This window comes from Tetrahymena thermophila (assembly GCF_000189635.1).
Source record: "Tetrahymena thermophila SB210 genomic scaffold scf_8254592, whole genome shotgun sequence".
NCBI classification, from domain to species: domain Eukaryota; phylum Ciliophora; class Oligohymenophorea; order Hymenostomatida; family Tetrahymenidae; genus Tetrahymena; species Tetrahymena thermophila.
The window spans coordinates 474,969-493,891 of NW_002476363.1; the positions used below are offsets into that span (position 1 = coordinate 474,969).

The 18,923-nt window shown below is 21.8% G+C and overlaps 6 protein-coding genes across 6 annotated transcripts; 2 read left to right on the forward strand and 4 right to left on the reverse strand. All coding sequences in view use genetic code 6, as the record gives it.

The window, feature by feature from the left end:
- Positions 1-605: 605 nt before the first annotated feature.
- TTHERM_00717590 (Serine/Threonine kinase domain protein) lies at positions 606-3,277 on the forward strand (the record flags this gene model as incomplete). Its single annotated transcript, XM_001015079.2, has 1 exon — positions 606-3,277. The coding sequence occupies exon 1, from the start codon at positions 740-742 to the stop codon at positions 3,275-3,277; it is 2,538 nt and encodes an 845-aa protein (XP_001015079.2). The 5' UTR covers positions 606-739.
- Positions 3,278-3,347: 70 nt separating this feature from the next.
- Positions 3,348-4,905, reverse strand: TTHERM_000717598 (cyclic nucleotide-binding domain protein; the record flags this gene model as incomplete). The annotated part of the gene is made up of 4 exons (XM_012798344.1): positions 3,348-3,852; positions 3,946-4,494; positions 4,614-4,716; positions 4,887-4,905. 4 exons carry the CDS (start codon positions 4,903-4,905, stop codon positions 3,348-3,350), a joined length of 1,176 nt encoding a protein of 391 aa, XP_012653798.1.
- Positions 4,906-4,998: 93 nt separating this feature from the next.
- TTHERM_000717599 (hypothetical protein) lies at positions 4,999-5,276 on the forward strand (the record flags this gene model as incomplete). Its single annotated transcript, XM_012798345.1, has 2 exons — positions 4,999-5,055; positions 5,172-5,276. The coding sequence occupies 2 exons, from the start codon at positions 4,999-5,001 to the stop codon at positions 5,274-5,276; spliced, it is 162 nt and encodes a 53-aa protein (XP_012653799.1).
- Positions 5,277-5,824: 548 nt separating this feature from the next.
- TTHERM_00717600 (cyclic nucleotide-binding domain protein) lies at positions 5,825-7,733 on the reverse strand (the record flags this gene model as incomplete). Its single annotated transcript, XM_001015080.2, has 6 exons — positions 5,825-5,853; positions 6,001-6,024; positions 6,072-6,218; positions 6,324-6,852; positions 7,021-7,449; positions 7,506-7,733. The coding sequence occupies 6 exons, from the start codon at positions 7,731-7,733 to the stop codon at positions 5,825-5,827; spliced, it is 1,386 nt and encodes a 461-aa protein (XP_001015080.2).
- A 2,050-nt stretch (positions 7,734-9,783) lies between these two features.
- Positions 9,784-12,672, reverse strand: TTHERM_00717610 (cation channel family protein; the record flags this gene model as incomplete). The annotated part of the gene is made up of 7 exons (XM_001015081.3): positions 9,784-9,939; positions 10,007-10,460; positions 10,824-10,995; positions 11,081-11,218; positions 11,344-11,694; positions 12,100-12,261; positions 12,318-12,672. The coding sequence occupies 7 exons, from the start codon at positions 12,670-12,672 to the stop codon at positions 9,784-9,786; spliced, it is 1,788 nt and encodes a 595-aa protein (XP_001015081.3).
- A 1,187-nt stretch (positions 12,673-13,859) lies between these two features.
- TTHERM_00717620 (cation channel family protein) lies at positions 13,860-18,591 on the reverse strand (the record flags this gene model as incomplete). The annotated part of the gene is made up of 8 exons (XM_001015082.3): positions 13,860-15,612; positions 15,816-15,865; positions 15,909-16,066; positions 16,163-16,485; positions 16,626-16,797; positions 16,856-17,002; positions 17,177-18,317; positions 18,367-18,591. 8 exons carry the CDS (start codon positions 18,589-18,591, stop codon positions 13,860-13,862), a joined length of 3,969 nt encoding a protein of 1,322 aa, XP_001015082.3.
- Between the last annotated feature and the right edge of the window lie 332 nt (positions 18,592-18,923).

Below are 18,923 nucleotides of genomic sequence, written 5' to 3' on the forward strand. Positions count from 1 at the left end.
AAAAATAAATATAAATTCTATTTTGTTTGATTTTTTTCTTTCGCTCGCTCTCATATTTTAAATTTTTTTCAAAATATAAAAAATTTCCAACTGTGTCTACAAAAATACTTATTTGGCTTGCCAACTTTTTGTTGTAAAATAGTTTTTTTTTTTTCATTAAATATGCCAAAAGAAATTAATCCAATTTTATAAAAAATTTCTTCACTGAATTAGTATAGAATGAGATAAGCAAAATAAAGTATATTATTTATCATTCATTTCAAAGCTATAAATATTCATCAACTTTAAAATAAAAAAATATAAACAAAATTTACTCAATAATCTACATTTTTGGCCTTGAAAAATTATTTTTATATGATCTTATTAATAGAATAATAATGCATGAAACTGCATTTTTACTTATATTTTAAATATAATTTGTAAAAAAAACTATAATTTATTCAAACATTTTTAATAAAGTTAAGAGATTAGTTTTTTTTAAATATTTGCTTTTCAAATAAGACATAAAATTATTAATGAAACCTTATATTTTCATTTCTTTAAAATAGATAACCTCAAATAAATGAAGTAAAACATAATTCTTTAATTAATAGAATATTTGGCTTATCAAACTTCGAATTTGGTCTTACTAGGTTTCTTATCAGTTGATAATCTAATTTTATTTGGAATCAAATATTATTTACACAATATTTAATTTTATAAAGCTTATTTCAAAATTATAATAAATATTTAATATATCATGATGAAAAGTGCTTCCTACTTAATACTAAGCTACTTAATAGCTAAAATTTTTTGTACTACTTTTACGCTTATTGATTATACCCCTAATTTACTAGCTCCTCTCAATCTAACCGAGTCTCAGAGGGTCATTTACACATGTAACCATAATCTTTGCTATTCAATAACTAGATTTGGTTTTATTGATTGGACAGGCTATAAAGAAGTAATAAGACCATGTGAAAATGAAACATTTTGTTATCCTTTTCCATCAGATGATACTACAGATGTATACACTAATAGCATAGGTACTTAGGTCAAAATTTATTGGATAGATCCTACAGAAAGAAAATTTTATAATGTTATAATAGATAAATACATTGGTACTTATATTACTTATACAGTTTCTGATGCTGTTAGATTTTAGTATCTAAATGATGTAAGTACAATTTATATAGAAACAGAAACATCTCAACAAGAAAAATAGGTTTTATTATATTCAAATGGATAATATTTCAATTATTTTTCATTACCAAAAGATTGCGTATATTGGATTATCTAAAATTAATTAAAGTTTTTGTTTTATTAAAATGAAATATAATGCTAATAAGGTACTTAAACACCTCAAATCTACCAATTAGAAGGATAAGGAATAATAGATCCCTTACAATAAATACAATTCATAAATATGTAGATATTTGTTAAAATATATATCCCTTAAACTTAATAAATGAGGTTACTTTAGTTTAATGAAATTGGAAATTTAATTTATGATGTGACAATTCCAAACATTATTACAATTGACTAAATGTACTAAATATCCTCAGGTATAATAAATGGAATGAATTATTATTAATCTAACTCAACTTTGATTATAAATACAAATTAGACATTCTACTCAGCATCACTTTACACCACCACTCCTATTATTTTTTTTTAAATGTAGTATTTCAATGTTTGGGTATGCAACTAATAATATTTCTAACCTTTTATTCTTAATTAGAGTGCTATAAATGATACTTCATCTTTATATTAAAAATTAAATTAACAACTACATATCAATTTAAATTAAAGCTAATTAAGTTTATAATAATAGCAGGAAGCAATAAACTATCATCAAATTAAATTCCATTAGAATAATTCATAAATTGGATCTTTATAGATAGATGACTAAGCTATTTATGACTAAAACCATTTTCGTTTAATATAAAACCTGGTCAGTAATTTCGATGAATAAAGCAGCTAAATTCAATAATTGTAAGATAGCGGGGCATTATACATAAACAGTAAATAGCCTTGTATCATCAAGCTTCAAAATGGAGATTAAATTTAAGTGACTTCATTATAAATAGATCTTCAATCTATTACTTATAAAGTAAATTAGAATTCTGTTTTAAATTACTACTTTTCAGCCAAAGTAAATGGAAAATGGATGCTTTTTAAATCTAGCTTAAAATAATAAATACATTATACATAGGGTAGAGGGAGCTCTTTCACATTTATTACTATTGCTCTTACTACTTATTTCTTTTTAAGGGGTTCTATTTACTTTTATAGTGCCTTTGTTCACAGGAAAGAGTATACTTAAATGTAAGAATTTATAATTAAATAGACTTAAACAAAGATATCTGAAGAACTGTTTAATAAATGCTACACTATTCTCACTGATAACAAACTAGGAGAAGGTGCTTTTGGTGTAGTTTATAAATGCCAATACACTCCATCAGAGGAATATTCTTTTATGAAAAAATACAAATAAAATCAGATGTTTGCGTGTAAAGTACTAACTAAGACTGATTAAAATATGGAAATGATCACCTAAGAAATAGATGCTCTAGAGTCTGTCAGAAATTGCTAATCAGCTATAAAAATGATTAATTATAGTATTGGTAATGAAAAAGTATATATTGTGCTTGAATTAGCCAAATATTCTCTTGAAGACTGCATTTAAATGAAATATGGTAACAGGTTCAGTGATAACGAAATAATTTAAATTGCTTTAGATCTGGTAGAAGTGTTAGTATAGCTAAGAAATTGTAATTTTAATCATAGGGACATAAAACCTTCAAATATATTGATAATGGAAGATGAAAATAAAATTAAACTTACAGATTTTGGTGCAGCTAAAAGAATTAATATTTCTAACTTTACAAAAAAAAGCGATGAGTTGATTGGATCACTATCCTGGATGGCTCCTGAATTGGTTTAAGCAATTGAGTAATATGATGAAGAGTAAGATGATAACTCTCTTTCTTAAATAGACTATGAAAAATGTGATATCTTTAGTCTAGGACTCACTTTGCTATACTGTATTTTAAAAATTAAGCTAAAAGGATGCAATAGATTTGAATATATATTGAATAACTATTTTAGTAATTTAGATAAATAACATTCTAATATAGACAAAGAATTTCGTATTCTCTTAAGAAAAATGACATCTTTCGACCCTAAAAAACGTCCTACATGCTTCATCATAAGACAGCATCTTCTTGATATTACTAGATAATCATATTAACAGCTTCTTCAACGAAGTGAAACCACACTTACAGTAAATAAATGAAAACCTTAATTTATTAAGATAAATAAATATATACCTTATATTTTATAAAATCTATATAAATATTAACGTTTCAATAATAGAATGTGAGTTTATTATGTGGAAAAAATTTTTTGTAATTTTAGATTACATCAAAGTTTTTTAAAATAAAATCACCAGAAACTATTTTAAATTCAGATGGTTATTAATCAATAATATTGAAGATTTTACTTCCTTGCATACTTAACATCTTACAAATTTTTCTGATTACATTTTAATTAGATTATTCTAAAAATATTTAAGTGCTTAATTGTTAGAAATCTTTGTTATTAAGAGAAAATTTTTATTTTCTAATATTTTGGTCTTCATTTTTTTAAAGTTAGTCTTAGTTTAACTAAATTAACTCATTTAGTATTTTTTCTTAGCTTCCATTTTACTTAGAAAGAGATGTAAATATCTCAGAATTATTTCTTTTGTTATCATTTAAAAAGTTATTACTTTCTTAGTTTGAAAAAGATTTTTTATTTATTTTATTAGATGATAATTTTTCTTATTTTTCTATTTTGTTTATTTAATTCTACGCATTGATAAATTCCATACTTTAATTAATATATTAACTATAAATTCCACTACTAAGTTAGTAGTCTATTGATGGCCTTACAAAATTAATAGTCTATTATACTTTTTTCTACTTTTTAATGTTATTATTTGAGGTTTAATTTTTATTAAAATTCTCTTGCTCATCTGTATCACTTTAGCTATTATCTTCTTAATTATTTTAATTATTTTTTATTGTAAACCTATTGGATTTATTTCTAACTTTGTCTTCTATCTCTTACAAGCTAACTTAAGAGGAATCACCTTAAGTTGAATCAGGTATTATTTGTATATTAAGAGTTTTTTAATTTTAAAGCTTATTAAAATTGTTTTAGCTATCTGTAATTTCAGAATTCTAATAACACAATTCTTTTATTTCATATGAATTTTCTGACCAATCCCCATGTTCTTTTTATTGCTATTCATTTTAATAGTTAGTATAAATTTAGTCATCTTTTTAAAAATATTTATTGTTTTTAACAGGATCAATAGATTTAATATTAGTCTAGTTATTGCTATTCATACTACTTTATCTTTCAACAAATATGTCTTCTAAATTATCTAGATTTAAGTTATCATATAAGCTGTCTCTATGATTTCTGATTTAATTCATAGATTTTGCAATTTAAATTTAAGATTTTACTCTTTTTAGATTACTATTATGTTGTTAATCTTTCATTGTTGGGGTTATAGACCTATTACTCTTAAAAATCTATCTCTCGCTGATATACATTTTTGAGTTATCTATTTAAAAGAAGACTACGAAGTCTACTCTGTAGATGTTTACAAATCTTAATTAAAGATTTCTTAGGTTTAGATACTCTAGCTATCAGTTTCTTCATCAGTTTAAAAGAAAATTTCTGTCTCTGAATTAAAATATCTGATATTATCTTTTAAAATTTTGCAAGTAATTCTATTTTAGTGAAGATTTATTCTATTTTTTAAATAAAATAAATAAAAAAATAGCTATCTTTAATTTTATTAAAAGACGTATTATGTAAATATAATTTTGTTGTAACGAAAAATAATTAGTTACCTCGCATTTATTTTTCCATTTTAACTATTTCTTTTTATATTTTTATTTCTCTCTTAAAATAAACTAAAATTGTGCCTTAAAATAATAAATTATGAATCGAATTTTTAGTGCAATGAAGGACAATCCTTAGCAAAGTGGCCCTGATTTTTGCACACATAGCATTCAATATGTAAAAATGTATTATCTTATAAGACTTTTATTTACTCTTCCATCATTTTAAATCTCTCAAAATCCTCTTAGTTTTCTTATATCAAATTAATAAACTTATTTCTATCTATTTTATAGAGTGTTGACAAGTTCAAGCTCCTTGCGCTAGAATTTCTGGATAAAGAAGAAAATAAAGAAATTTCTCCAAAAATGCTTCCTTACGAGATAACTTTTAATGAATGAGCCTTGGGCTTAATATTTTAATTTATTGAAACTTAAATTAAAGGTGGTGTTTAATAAATTTCTATCTAACCACTCTCTATGAAGTAGATTGATTAATCATTACAATCACCTTTCTCAAAAATAACCTCATTAGGAGAAACGATTACTTCTTTCATAATAAAAACTAATTTTCTCAAGCTTTAGGAGGAGAAGTTAGCGCTAAAAATAGTATTATTTTTAAGTAATCTTGAGTTTACTTCTACTATTATTTCATTTCTCAATTTATTTGATAGGATTTATAAGATTTCGTTTTCTTATTATTAATTTCTATCCTTTTACTCTTTAGCTAAGAAGCAAAGGTAATGTCTTACTCTACACTATAACTGTATATTCACATTTTTTCTATTTAAATACCTTAAAATATAATAAAATTTAATTATTTTTAAAGGTTAATTTATTTTTATATTAAATATATAGAAAAAAAAACTTTGTAAATAGGCTTTGAAAAGGAAATAAGTTAATTAATTAATTAATTAATTAGAAGCTTATTAATTTAATCAAATTATATATCAAATTTATGAGCTAATTTACTACTTACCTTTAAATGATAATTATATTATCGTTAAGCACTTTTGAAGATTTTTCTATTTCTTAAAGTATAAACCCTATATTGTTTATTGAATATGCAAACACACAGCTAAATAAGATCATTGAAATGTTATAAAAAGTGCTTCAATATAATTACTTGCTGATATGTCCCCGTAACCAACTATAAAGATTAAAATTAAAGATACTGGAAATCAGTAAAATATATACCTGTTGTCATTGTTGTAATTGACCAATAGATAGAATAAAAATACAGCTAAATGTATGTCAAATCATTAAAATTATATTTTTAAATCCATAAAACCGAATACCCATTTTAAATTTCATACTAAGCCAAAATGTGCCAAGCTAAGCTAACTAAAATTTAATAAATAATAAGTTAATAAATTTAAATATATTTAAGTGGGAGTTTTTCAATTGTAGATTAATTTATTTTTTTAAAAAATCAAATAATTAATTTACCAATATGAGCTACAGAAATAACAATAAAGAGTTAGTTAAATAATTTCATAATGTGCTTTTAGTAATTTTTTAAGGTAAAAGCATAGCTAAAATGCTTTTTCTTTTAATTGACACTTTATAATTTTAAAAATACTAATAAGTTAATTGCAAAGTTGATAAAACTGTTATCAGGATTATACACTATATGAGAATTTTATATTATTAATTTCAAACCCATAGTAGCTAAAGTTATAGCATCTGCTATGAAAACACTTGAAGATAAATTTTTCCAAGCTATTTATTTACGATTAGTAATAATCACATCTTTTTTAAAGTATGCAGTATTAAAGGTAATAAGTATATCAACTAAGAAAAATATGTAAGTGTATTGGTAATACTGTTTTATAAAGATAGAATCTTAATCCTACATAGCAAAGAAAATTAAAATAGAGTAAATGTATATAAACAAGTAAGTATAGATAGTTTGTAGGATATCCCAATAAATTTTAAATGTATTTGTAGGCATAAATAGAGGAATTTCAATATCAATCTTTAAAATATTTTAAAATTTATTGATGTATTTATTAAATAAATTATCTGTTGTCTTTGAATGAACAAAAAAAGTTTGATCATTAATCAGTCTATATTCATTTTCTTAAGTAATATTTATTATTCTATTTTTATTTCTAATTTTTAGTTAAAATATAAAGTTATTCACATGTTAGTTTATTCTTTAAACTCTATTCATAGATTTACTAATTGCATTATTTAATATATTTGCAGCTTTTTCAATGTTTTCTCTACTTTATCTCCTTATTTTTTATTAACTTTGTCTTGTATATGTTATTTCTGACCTTATTTAAGATTAATTGTTACTTGTATCAATATTTGAATCATTTTTTTAGCTTTCTTTTTCGCTATTAGAAAGTTTAAATCTTTCTATGACACTATTTTATGCTTTAGAAATTTCACTATTGAGTCCTTCTATAGTTATTGGCTTATGTTTATCCGAATCAACTTTGGTAATATCTGCCTCATTAATTCTACTTATTTCCTTATTATTGTTTTCTTTTATTGTGCTAATTTATTAATGAAAATTATTAACTTTTAATGAACTTTGCTAATATTCATTCACTCTTACTTAAGTCTTTTAATCCAATTAAAAAATTATTAATTCAAATATGTTTCTCTAAAATATTTTACTTAGCTGCTTAAGATAAATGGGATATTTTATATATTATTCGATGATTTATATTTCTTTTCTTAAGCTTCATTAGTGTTAGAAATTTCAGTTAAATCTATTAGATCATTATCACCATTTGAGCAATTTACAATACTTCCGCAGAAAATTTTCCCTTACAAAGATTTATTTTGAAACTCCAAGTCCTCTGTTATAACTGGGTCTATTTCATCTAATCTTTTTATACTCATTCTGATTATTTTTTTATTAGAAGTTCTATTTAGTTTTATAAAGAATCAATTTCTTAATATTAGCTTTTTTTATTTGTTTTAGTTTAACTATTTAACTTTTGTATTTAATAGAATAAATTCATTGCTAAATAATTAATTAATCATCTAATCTTAATATTTTTTTTTCTAAATTACTAAATCAACGTACTAATTATATAAACGTTATTAGTCGCTTAAAAATATTAATGAAAACAAATTTATAACAAATACACAAGACATAATAAGTGCAAAGCTTTATTTTTCTACCTATTAACATTTTTTAACATTACATCTGTATAAACATTTTTTTATATAATAAAAAATAATTAATAATAATTAAATGACATTCTTTTATTTGTAACTTATTTTATAATATTTACATTTTAAAAATTTTTAATATTTTTTACATACTAAAATTATAAAATAACGATTTAAATTTTACATAAAAGACTAATTTTTAATTTATCTTAATAATATTTATCAAAAAATGTGTTTCCTATCATTCTTTCTATTTATATTTGAGTTCAAATTTTAATTTTTGTATTAAAATGCTTGGTTTATAGATACTCCATAAGAAATATTACTAGAAAATGTTTAAGTGTTTTTTTGACAACCTTGAATTTTGTACTGATGAGATGAAAACTTAGATTTATTTTATGAGTTTTAATTTCTAAATAATTATAATCTGGATAGAAGCATTTTTAGGTTTTTATGTTAGATGAAGTTGTAATCTTTTATAACTTAGCTATAATTATTTTATGGAAAATAATATTTATAAATTTTCATCAAATCAAAAACATTTTGAAATATTTTAAATGTTGATGACGTTGATTATCTATTTGTAAAAGTTGTTGTCAATTTATCTTCATAATTGAATTTTTATATTTTTTAAACTTAAGATTTTAAATTTAAACATTCTTCTTAGGTGGTTTTTATTGATCTTTAACTTTATTAATATAGATCTTTTTTTAAGTTATTCTTTAAATCTTCTTTGATTATTTTACTTATTTTATTTTCCATAAAATTTGGATTTTAACTTTTACTTTTTCTGTCTTCAGGAAGTAGTTATAAGTTTGAAATGCTAGATAAACAATTATGATATTTCTATTCTTGAGAACAAAAAGATTCAGCAATTAAATGTGATGATAAATTAATTGATTCCTGCTCATTTTAATAATTTAAATCATGTTATATTTTAGGCTGATCGATTTAAATATTTTCAATATAATTTTAATGTTTCAAAATTGTTGATCTTTTCTTATTTCTATTGACTGTTATGTTAGAATTGTTAGAATTCTCATTTTTGTTGCCTTATTTATTATTTATAAATATTAAATGTAAACTTTATGAGTGAGTGAGTGATAGATAGATAGCTATAAAAATTTTATTGCTAATCCTAAAATATTTAAGTCAGTTAATTAAAAAAGCTTCAAAATTTACATATGTCTCCTAATGAGTTGTAATTTTAGACTGTATATTCATCTGTCTGAAGATTCAATTAGATTTCTTATTCTTTTTCTATTTAGCTTCTATCACTAATTACATAATTTATGTTAAAATCAATTTTTTCTTTAGCAAGAACTTTATTAAAAGCTTACTAAACTTAATTTTTGTTGGAATTAATTATTTGTTAATCCACATACACGTTTCTTTTGCAAATAGAAGTTTAATCAAAGTTATTTATTGAGCTAGTGCTTTGTTAATTTTAAAAATCTTTATTTAATTAAAGCTCTTCTTGCTATTACTTTTATTCTTCTATTTGCATATTAGATAAAATATGCTAAGTGTTTTCAAAAATAGAATTAAAGAAATTAAAATATTCCTACTCCATTTTGAGCTGGCTTAATAATCTCTAATTTAATGAGGTCAAAATTCTTTATTAATTAAAAAGGAATTATACTTAAGAGTACTGTAAATTTTTTAAAAGCTGAAATATATAATCTTGAATAATTAATAAATTACCTTGCAGAGTATAATTTTGTATACTGCCTTTAATAATTTCTCCTTTCTTAAAAGTTATTAAAATTATGCTTCAGATTAATAAGCTAATGATCAAATTTTTAATGCAGTAATGGACACTACTAGATAATATGATTGGATTGTTTACAAGAATAACATTTTAGTTGTGCTTATTTATAGTCCTCATTAAGTATAATATTGTGCTAAATAGCTTTAAAAATCTCAAAATCTATTTAATTTTATTGAATTATTTGCATGAAATCTTTTCTTTCAATTTTATATAATGTTGATAAAACTATGCTTTTTGCTGAAGCTGATCTTGGTTTTTAACAGAAAAATGCAATTTCACCAAATATTTGATTGTTTGATAAATCCTTAAGGATTTTAGTCTGAGAATTATTTTAGTTTCCACTTATAAATATTTCAATTTATCCATTCAAAATCAAATAAACTGAATCATCTAAATCCCCTTCTAAAAATATTGTTTCACCTGGAGAAACAATAATTTCTTTCATTAAAAAAACGAGTTTATTAATGGTTTACTGGGAAAAACATTTAAATATATCAAATTTCTTAATTATTTGGGAATTAGCCTCCAAAATAATTTCTTCTCTAAGTTTAGTAGATAAAATAGAAAGAACTTACTCTTCCTCTTTTAACAATCTGCTATTTACTTAGTCTTCCAGATAAAATAAATATTGAACAACACGAGTCTTAAGCTAAATATTAACATTTTTTCTTTTTAAATACCTTTTATTTTTAAAATCATTATTTTTGTACTCATATGAATAATATTAAATAGCTACAATTTAATTTCTAAAAAATATTAATTAATGAATAATTTTTTAAAATAGTTATTTCTATATTTTATTTATCTCATAATTAATTTAAATTTTTATATTTAATATTTATGTTTTGTATTTTTAAGTATTTTATTTAGAAGAATGGAAGAATATCCTTAAAATACAAAAAAATTTTCCATATTTCGCAAAAAATATTTTTTAAGGGTATATTTTTTTATTTTAGGTTTAAGAATACAATATATATTAATTATCAAGAAGTGAATTATTTAATTATTAAAAATAATAGGATAAATTAAAAAATATCATTTACTTTTCTATTATTTAAATATGATTTTTTAGATTTTAAGAGGAGGCTTTGAAATCGTGAAGAATTTAACCAATATTGTTGATAGAAAAAGCAAATACACAGCTAAAAATAATTGTGATTATAGATATGTATAAAGCTTCTGTGTAGTTCGTTGCAGTTATATCCCCATATCCAACTTTATTAAAATATTAAATTTAATAATATTTTAAATACCTAAATATTAATTAGAATAAATTGATAGATTTATTCATATATTTTACCTGTTGTCATTGTTATAATAGCCCAGTAAAAAGAATAAATATACTTGATATAATATTCGCTATCCTGAATATTGATGTTCTGAAGCCAATTTTTTTAATTACTCTAAATGAAAGTCAATGAATACCATCCAATACAAGCTATTTTAAATAATAACGTTAAATTATTTATATAATATAAATATTTGATTAGTTACATATATGAGCTATTTAAAGAACGCTAAATATTTGGCAAAATAACTTATACAAATGTCTAGATTATTAACTTAGAGTGATCACATATTCTAGACGTTTCACCTTTTGGGATACACCATATATCTTTACAAATATCAAAACATTGGAAAGATATTTCCATATATTATTTTCTGGATTATAAGTAATGTAATTAGGATTAGATACTATCAGAATTAACAGTGTAAGTATACTGATAAAATCTGTAGAAAAGTGCAAGCTTAAAATATATTTTTTGATTATATAGCTTCTTTCTGAAATTATGTTATCTCTTCTAAAAAAAGCTAAGTTCAATGAAACTAGTATATCTAAAGTCATTATAGATAAGCTGAGGACGCAACACAATACAAAAAAATTAGAATTAAATTCGTATTAATTAAAGAAGGCTATTATAGAAAAGAAAAAGAAGAACAAGTAGAGATATATTATTGTTAATATATCAAAAATAATTATTAATTTATTTGTAGGAATAAAAATTGGGATTAATTTAATTAGTTCTACTATTTTTCTTAAAAAAATAATTAAAATTGAGGAAGCTTAAGATTAATTATTTTCTATATAGTAGCTATTGTCTGCTATCATCTCAATCTAAAACTTAGATATGTTTTCAAGCTTTCTACTCCTACTTATTAGCTTTAATTTTTTTATGAACTCTAATACATGAATTCTTAATTGAATCATTTTTGAAAGCGAGTTTTTCTTATTTTTTGTATTTTATTCCGTTTTAAAGCTTGAATTTGCAATTGTAGATACACTTGTTCTATTCTTTTATTTGTTAATGACTTATATACCATTTTTTAAGTGGCATCTTAAAATTTGCTCTGGGTAGTCTTTTTACTTATTGCATGAATAAGCAAAATCTTATTTCTCTTAATCATTTTTATATTAACTGAGGTGTACATTTATTTAATATTTGTTATAAAACTCAGATAATATTTTATCACCTTAATTTACTATTTAAAATAAATAATTGATCAATTAATATTAATGTTATAAAAACATTATTTACCAGTTTATTAAAAACTATTATTTCTATTTTCATAAAGTTAGGTAGAAGAAATATTTTAGCTCTTATCTAAAAATTTATTTTATCTTGAAAGTCCATATTTTATACTAAAGTTGCCTTGATCAATATTTTAATATAATTCTGGGATATTATTTCTGGATGTATCATCTTAGTCTTAGCTTGCCAAACTTTTCAAGTCCAAATCACCTTTCAATCCTTGTTTAATCATATCACTACGTTCATCAATTATTCCTTTTTAACAAGGTTTCTAATATGTACTTTCTAATTGCGAGTCTTATTGGCCTAAAAATTCAAGCTCTGTGTTGTTTTAAACAATGGTAGCAAGTTTATCTGTCATAATTCTTTATATTTTTTATTAAATTATTCAATAAGCTTTTTTTATAAATTATTTTTTTTTTTGCGAAATCAAAACCTGACTTTATTAATTACTAATCAATGAATTAAATAATATTAACACTAAAATCTATATTAAAAACTTTAATTTATAAAAAGAAGCAATCTTCTATTGATAACAAAAAAAACTTTGCTCTAATATAGTATTATAAAATTCTGGCAAGGCAATAAAAAAATTATTAATTGAATCATAAATTTTCTATTCATTTTACTAAACAATTTAAATTTAATTTTTTACTCAAGATACTTTTCTCACAAATATTTACAATAAAAATAATTAAAAATGAGTAAATAACTAAATATTTTTTAATAAATAATTGTTGACCTTTTAAAAAATACAATACATTCCTAAATAAGAAATGGAATTGATTTTAAGAATAGAATATATCAATATAAAGCATTAAACCAGTTAATAAAAGTAATTTATTTTATAATCTAACTAAAAGCTTTTAAGAATTAAAAAGGTTTAATTGAGTTCATGAGCCTTTGAAGTAAGTTAAATATTATATTCTAAATATACCTTTATAAATTATTAATTTAGTTATAAATAATAATAATATATATATATATAATGTACCTTCAATATAATTAAACAAATAAATTTTTTATATTTTTGCTTTTTTGTATTAAAAGATAAAAGTGGGTTAATTCTAAGAATTTGCTCTAATAATATTTTTAAATTTTAAAGAATTGAGGTAACTATTTAAAAAAGCATTAAAACATCCATACAAATTTAAATAAATTAATTGAGTCGAAAAGTTATCCTATCAAATTACACTTAGACTTTTAAAAATTGGCTGTTTAATTTATCTATTGATTTTTATTAAAATTTTATATCTCTACATACCATTTACAGTCAAAAGTTAAATATATAAATTCAAAAATTATTGAATATTTTTCATTCAAAAGTTAATGAAATCTTTTTTTAACTCCTCTAAAAAATAAAGAGAAACATACTTTTAATAAACTAACATATTTTTCATTAAAAATGAACAGGAAATTTTGAGGGGAGCTAACTTTATCTTCACAATTGTAAATTATAATTTGATTTAAGTTTTTATTATTGATAAAAAGAAGTTTAATTCTACATCTAAATATGAAATATAAATTGAAAGTAATTATAGTTTAGTTTCATACAATTTTTAAGGAAATATCTATTTTATGTTTAGGAAATATAGTTTCTGTAAGTTATGAAACACCATATGATAAGAAAGTAGGCTTGTATTTTTCATAATCTGTTTCAGAAAATTATGACTATTGAATTATCTAGTTACAAAATATTGATTTTCTAACCGAATTTTGTTGCATAAAAATATTTTTTCTTCTCTATTTTGTATTTTTAGATGATGAATGAATCTTCTTTTTCAGCTTTTGTGAAGTAGAATTTTTATAGCTGAATATATTAGTAAAGTTATTGTGGGGAAAGAATTTTTTATAGTTCTTCATGATATCAAAGAAATCTAAAATAAAATAATCAAAATCTGAGTTACAAAGTCTTTGATAGATTGATTTTTAATTATCTAATTTCAAATAATCATCAGCTCCACCGTCAATCATTTTATAAAATTTCTAAAGAATTTTTTAAGGATTAGGATGGTGTTAGGTAAAAACCTAAGAATTTTACCCAAATACTTCTATACTGTTTTTAGGTTTTTGTGAAAAACTTTAAGATGTGTTTTGAATCTCATATTTTTTAATGATGTTCAAATCATTATTTGAAAAAAAACTCTCTCTTTAATTGCTTTCTTATCTTTTTGAAAAATTTGAAAATATAGAAGATGTATTTCTTTTAAAATTTTGCAAAAAACTATTTCTTTCTAAATTTTAAAGTGATTTTCCTTCATAAATAGTTTAAAGTTTTTCATCTAATTTATTTACAGTAGTTTCAAATTTATTGATTTAGTTTTAAGCACTCATTAATGCTAAGCTTTGAGCTATACAAGCACTATAAATACCATTATAAGAGGAGCTCTCTATTGAAGGCCTCTTTTCTTTATATGATTGTAAAATTTTTTTTGTCTTTTGTTTTTTAACAGCAACATCAGTACCTTAATTCTACTTTTAAACATCTTCATCGCTTTTCTAGCTTTGATAAATCACATTACTATCGTCTTGATTATTTGAGTTGAATTTGATGGTAAGTTTATTAGGTTTAATTTTAGTCTTTTCTTCATTGTTTTCTAATAAGCTTTTATGAGACGAATCTTTATTGGTAGAATTTGAAAGTCTTAAATTATTCTACACCTTAGAATTATGTGTTTTGTTTTGAAAAATTAAATTCTCAAATTATTCTGAGCTTGGATTAATTTATTCTCTTGATTCTTCTGAATTCTTTTCTAATTTATCTTAACTCTCTTTACAATATTGGTCATTTTCAATGTTTAATATCATTGTTTAATCTTCATCAAATTTATTAAAATTATTTGTTTCTTAAGATTTATTATTAATTACTTTATTATTTATACCACTATTTTGTCTTTCACTATTCAATAAATTTTCTAGGTTTTCAATTATTTTATTATCTTTTAAGCTGTCTCTCTAATTTTTTACTTGTGAGGATTACTTTCCAATCTAAATTTAAGATTTTATCAACTTTAAACTATTATTATTGACTTGGTGATCTTTTAAAGTAGAATTCAGACTTCTATCACTTTTAAACATGTATTTTTCATTAATTGATTTATTAGAGCTATTATCTTTTAATGATGACTATGAAGTTTAGTTAGTAGAAGAATTTTAATCACCTAATTTGTTTTCTTCATAATCTGAATATTAGTTAAAGGAATCTTCATCTGTTTAATAAATAATTTGTACTTGAGTATTAAAATATCTTATATTTTCTTTGAGGACTTAGCAAGTTATTTAGTTATTGTTAACATTAATCCTTTTTATAAAAATATTAAATTATATGAAACGAAATATATATTATAGCTTTAAATAAAAATATTAATATTAATAAATAAATATAGCTAACCTTGCATTTTATTTAGTATTTGGGAATCTTCTTTTTGCCTTTCAATATCTTTCCTAAAACAAGCTAAAGTTATGCTTCAATACTAAAAATTAAGAATCAAATTTTTAATGCACTCTAGGACAGTCCTTGGCCAAATGACCTATACATTTACAGGCATAGCACTCTAAATATAAAATTGAATTGTCTTATAAAAACTTAATTTATACCTCCATCATTTTAAATCTCTCGAAATCTTCTTAGTTTTCTTAAATGAGATTGATAAAGCGGCTTCTACTAATTTTATAGAGCGTAGATAAATTAATACTTCTCGCACTAGCATTTCTAGCTAAACCAGAAAAAAATGAAATCTCACCAAAAAAATTATCTTTAGATAAAACTTTTAAAGAATGAGTTTTTTGTTTCTCATTTATATTATTTGTAATTTAATTAGAGAGAGGTGTTTAATATATTTCTATTTTACCACTTTCTATAAAATAAATTGATTAGTCATCATAATCTCCTTCTTCAAATATAATTTCATTAGGAGAAATATTGATTTCTTCCATAATAAAAACTAGCTTTCTCAAAATTTGAGATGAGAAATTAGCACTAAAAAGAGCATTATTTTTTAATATTCTTGAGTTAATCTCAACTACTATTTCATTTCTCAATTTATTTGATAGAATTTATAAAATTTGATTTTCAGACTATTAGTTTCTATCTTTTTGCTCATTAGCTAAAAAACTAAGATAGTGCCTCACTCGACTCTATAGAAATGCATTTATATTTTTTCTTTTCAAATATCTAAAATATTTAATTTTTAAAATATTTTTTAAAGTTTTAATTTTTTAGATAAAGTTTTAATCTAATTAATTTGTGAAAGAAAATTTGATAATATTTTTTTTTAAGATGAAATTAGAATTAATCAATTTATAAGCTAATACCTTTAGATGATTGTGATACTATCATTTAGCTCTTTAGAGGATTTTTCTATTTCTTAAAGAATAAATCCAATATTATTGATAGAATAGGCGAATACACAGCTAAATAAAATCATTGAAAGTGTAATAAATAGCGCTTCTATATAATTGCAGGCAGATATGTCTCCATAACCAACTATAAAGTAAAACAAAAGAAAATATTAAGCTTATAATAATTAAATATAAATAAATACCTGTTGTCATAGTAGTAACAGACCAATACATAGAATAAATATATATTTGAATATATGGTAAATCATTCAAATTATATTTTGAAATCCATGAAACAGGATATCCTTTTTGAATTTCATATTGACCCAAAGTATACCAAGCTAAGCAAACTATGTTTATTTGATTAAGAATAAATCAGTTTTTTTTTAATAAAAATAAATTTTTTTAGGATTATTTTGATTTTTAATTAAAATTAAATGCAATTCATGGGAAAATTATATTAATCAAAGATTTTTTAAAGAAGCAATATTTTAAATAAAATAAGAATTATATTGATTTTTTACCCAAATGAGCAACGAAAATAACACTAAGCAATTAATTAAGCAATTTCATAATATGTTTTTAATTATCTTTTAAGGTAAATGCATAATTAAATCTCTATTTCTTCTAATTAACACATTTTAATTTAAAAAACACTAATAGATTTATTGCAAAACTTTAAAAGCTGTTATCAGGATTATAAACAAGATGAGAGTTTTAAAGCATCAATTTAGACCCCATAATTATTAAAGATATAGCATCTGCAATAAAAACACTAGAAGATAAATATTTCCAAGCTATTTGTTTACGATTAGTAACAATGACATCTTTTTTAAAGTAGGCCGTATTAAAAGTTACAAGTGTGTCAGCTAAGAAAAATATGAAGGTATATAAATAGTATTACTTTATAAAAACTGTATCTTAATCTTGCATGGCAAAGAAAAGCAATATAGAATAAATGTATATAAATAAATAAGTATAAATAGTTTATAGAATGTCCCAATAAACTCTAAAAGTATTTGTTGGCATAAATAAGGGAATAGGTATTCTCATTTTTGCAAAGCGATATAATTATTACAAATACCTACTGAAAAAATTTCTTTTTAATATTTTTTTATGAGAAAACGCCAAATCATTGATTATCTTATATTCATTTTCTTACAAATTTATCATCTACCTATTATTTTTTTTATTTTTTAGTATTTATATAAAGTTATTTACATGTTTGTTTATTCTTTAGACTCTATTCATAGACTTACCTAAAATATTATTTATCATATTAATAGCTCTTTCAAAATTTGATACGCTCTTCCTTCCTATGTAGCTTATCTTTTATATCTTTGTATCAGTTTTTATACATGATTCACTAAGACAGTTTACTTCAAGATCAGAAATATTTTTAGATTATTCTTAATGATTTATAGAGTCCTTTTTTATATCTACCAAGCTTATTTCTACTTTTATCTTATCATAATACTCTTAACTCGATTAAGAGTTTGTAATTTACTGTTTTTTAATACTACCATATGTCTATTAGATGTGTGTAGGTTAATTAATGCTTTTGATACTATTTTTTCGTTAAGAGGTCTCGTTACTTTTATTTTGTGATTCTATAGTTTTTTCATCTTCTTTAAATTCTGAAATTTCTATTTTCCTTTTTTAATTCTAATCAAATAAATTGATGATGCTAAATGTTTAATGATAAATAATTTACTTTGACATCAAAATGCATTGGTTTACTTTGTATTTATAATATTTCATGTGACTTCTATCTTCCTTCATCAATATCTGTGTTGTTATAGGGCTAGGAGATATTTATGAAATCTTCATCTCCTTTTAAGCAATTAATCATACTTTCATAAAACATTTTTCCTTGCAACGATTTATTTTGAAGTTCTATATTATCTGATAAGGTATTTTGTATGCTTTACCTACTCATTATTTAGCAGTAATAAAATATGTTGTATTTATCTAGTTTATTATAAATAGTTTTTTGTTGAAGATTCCTTGAGGCAATGTTTTTTTGTTAAATTTATAGATTTTATCTTTGCTTTGATGAACTCTAATTATAATTATAATTATATAAATTATTAATTAATAATGACTAATAATAATAACAAAACTATGTCTTTGATAATTAATTTTTAATAATTTATTAACCAATTAATTTTTGTTTCTATATAATTTAAGAATTGAAGAATCAAATATACAAATTGTTTGATTAAAAATATTATGAGCTTAATGAAATAGCTATAACATTTTTTTATTTAC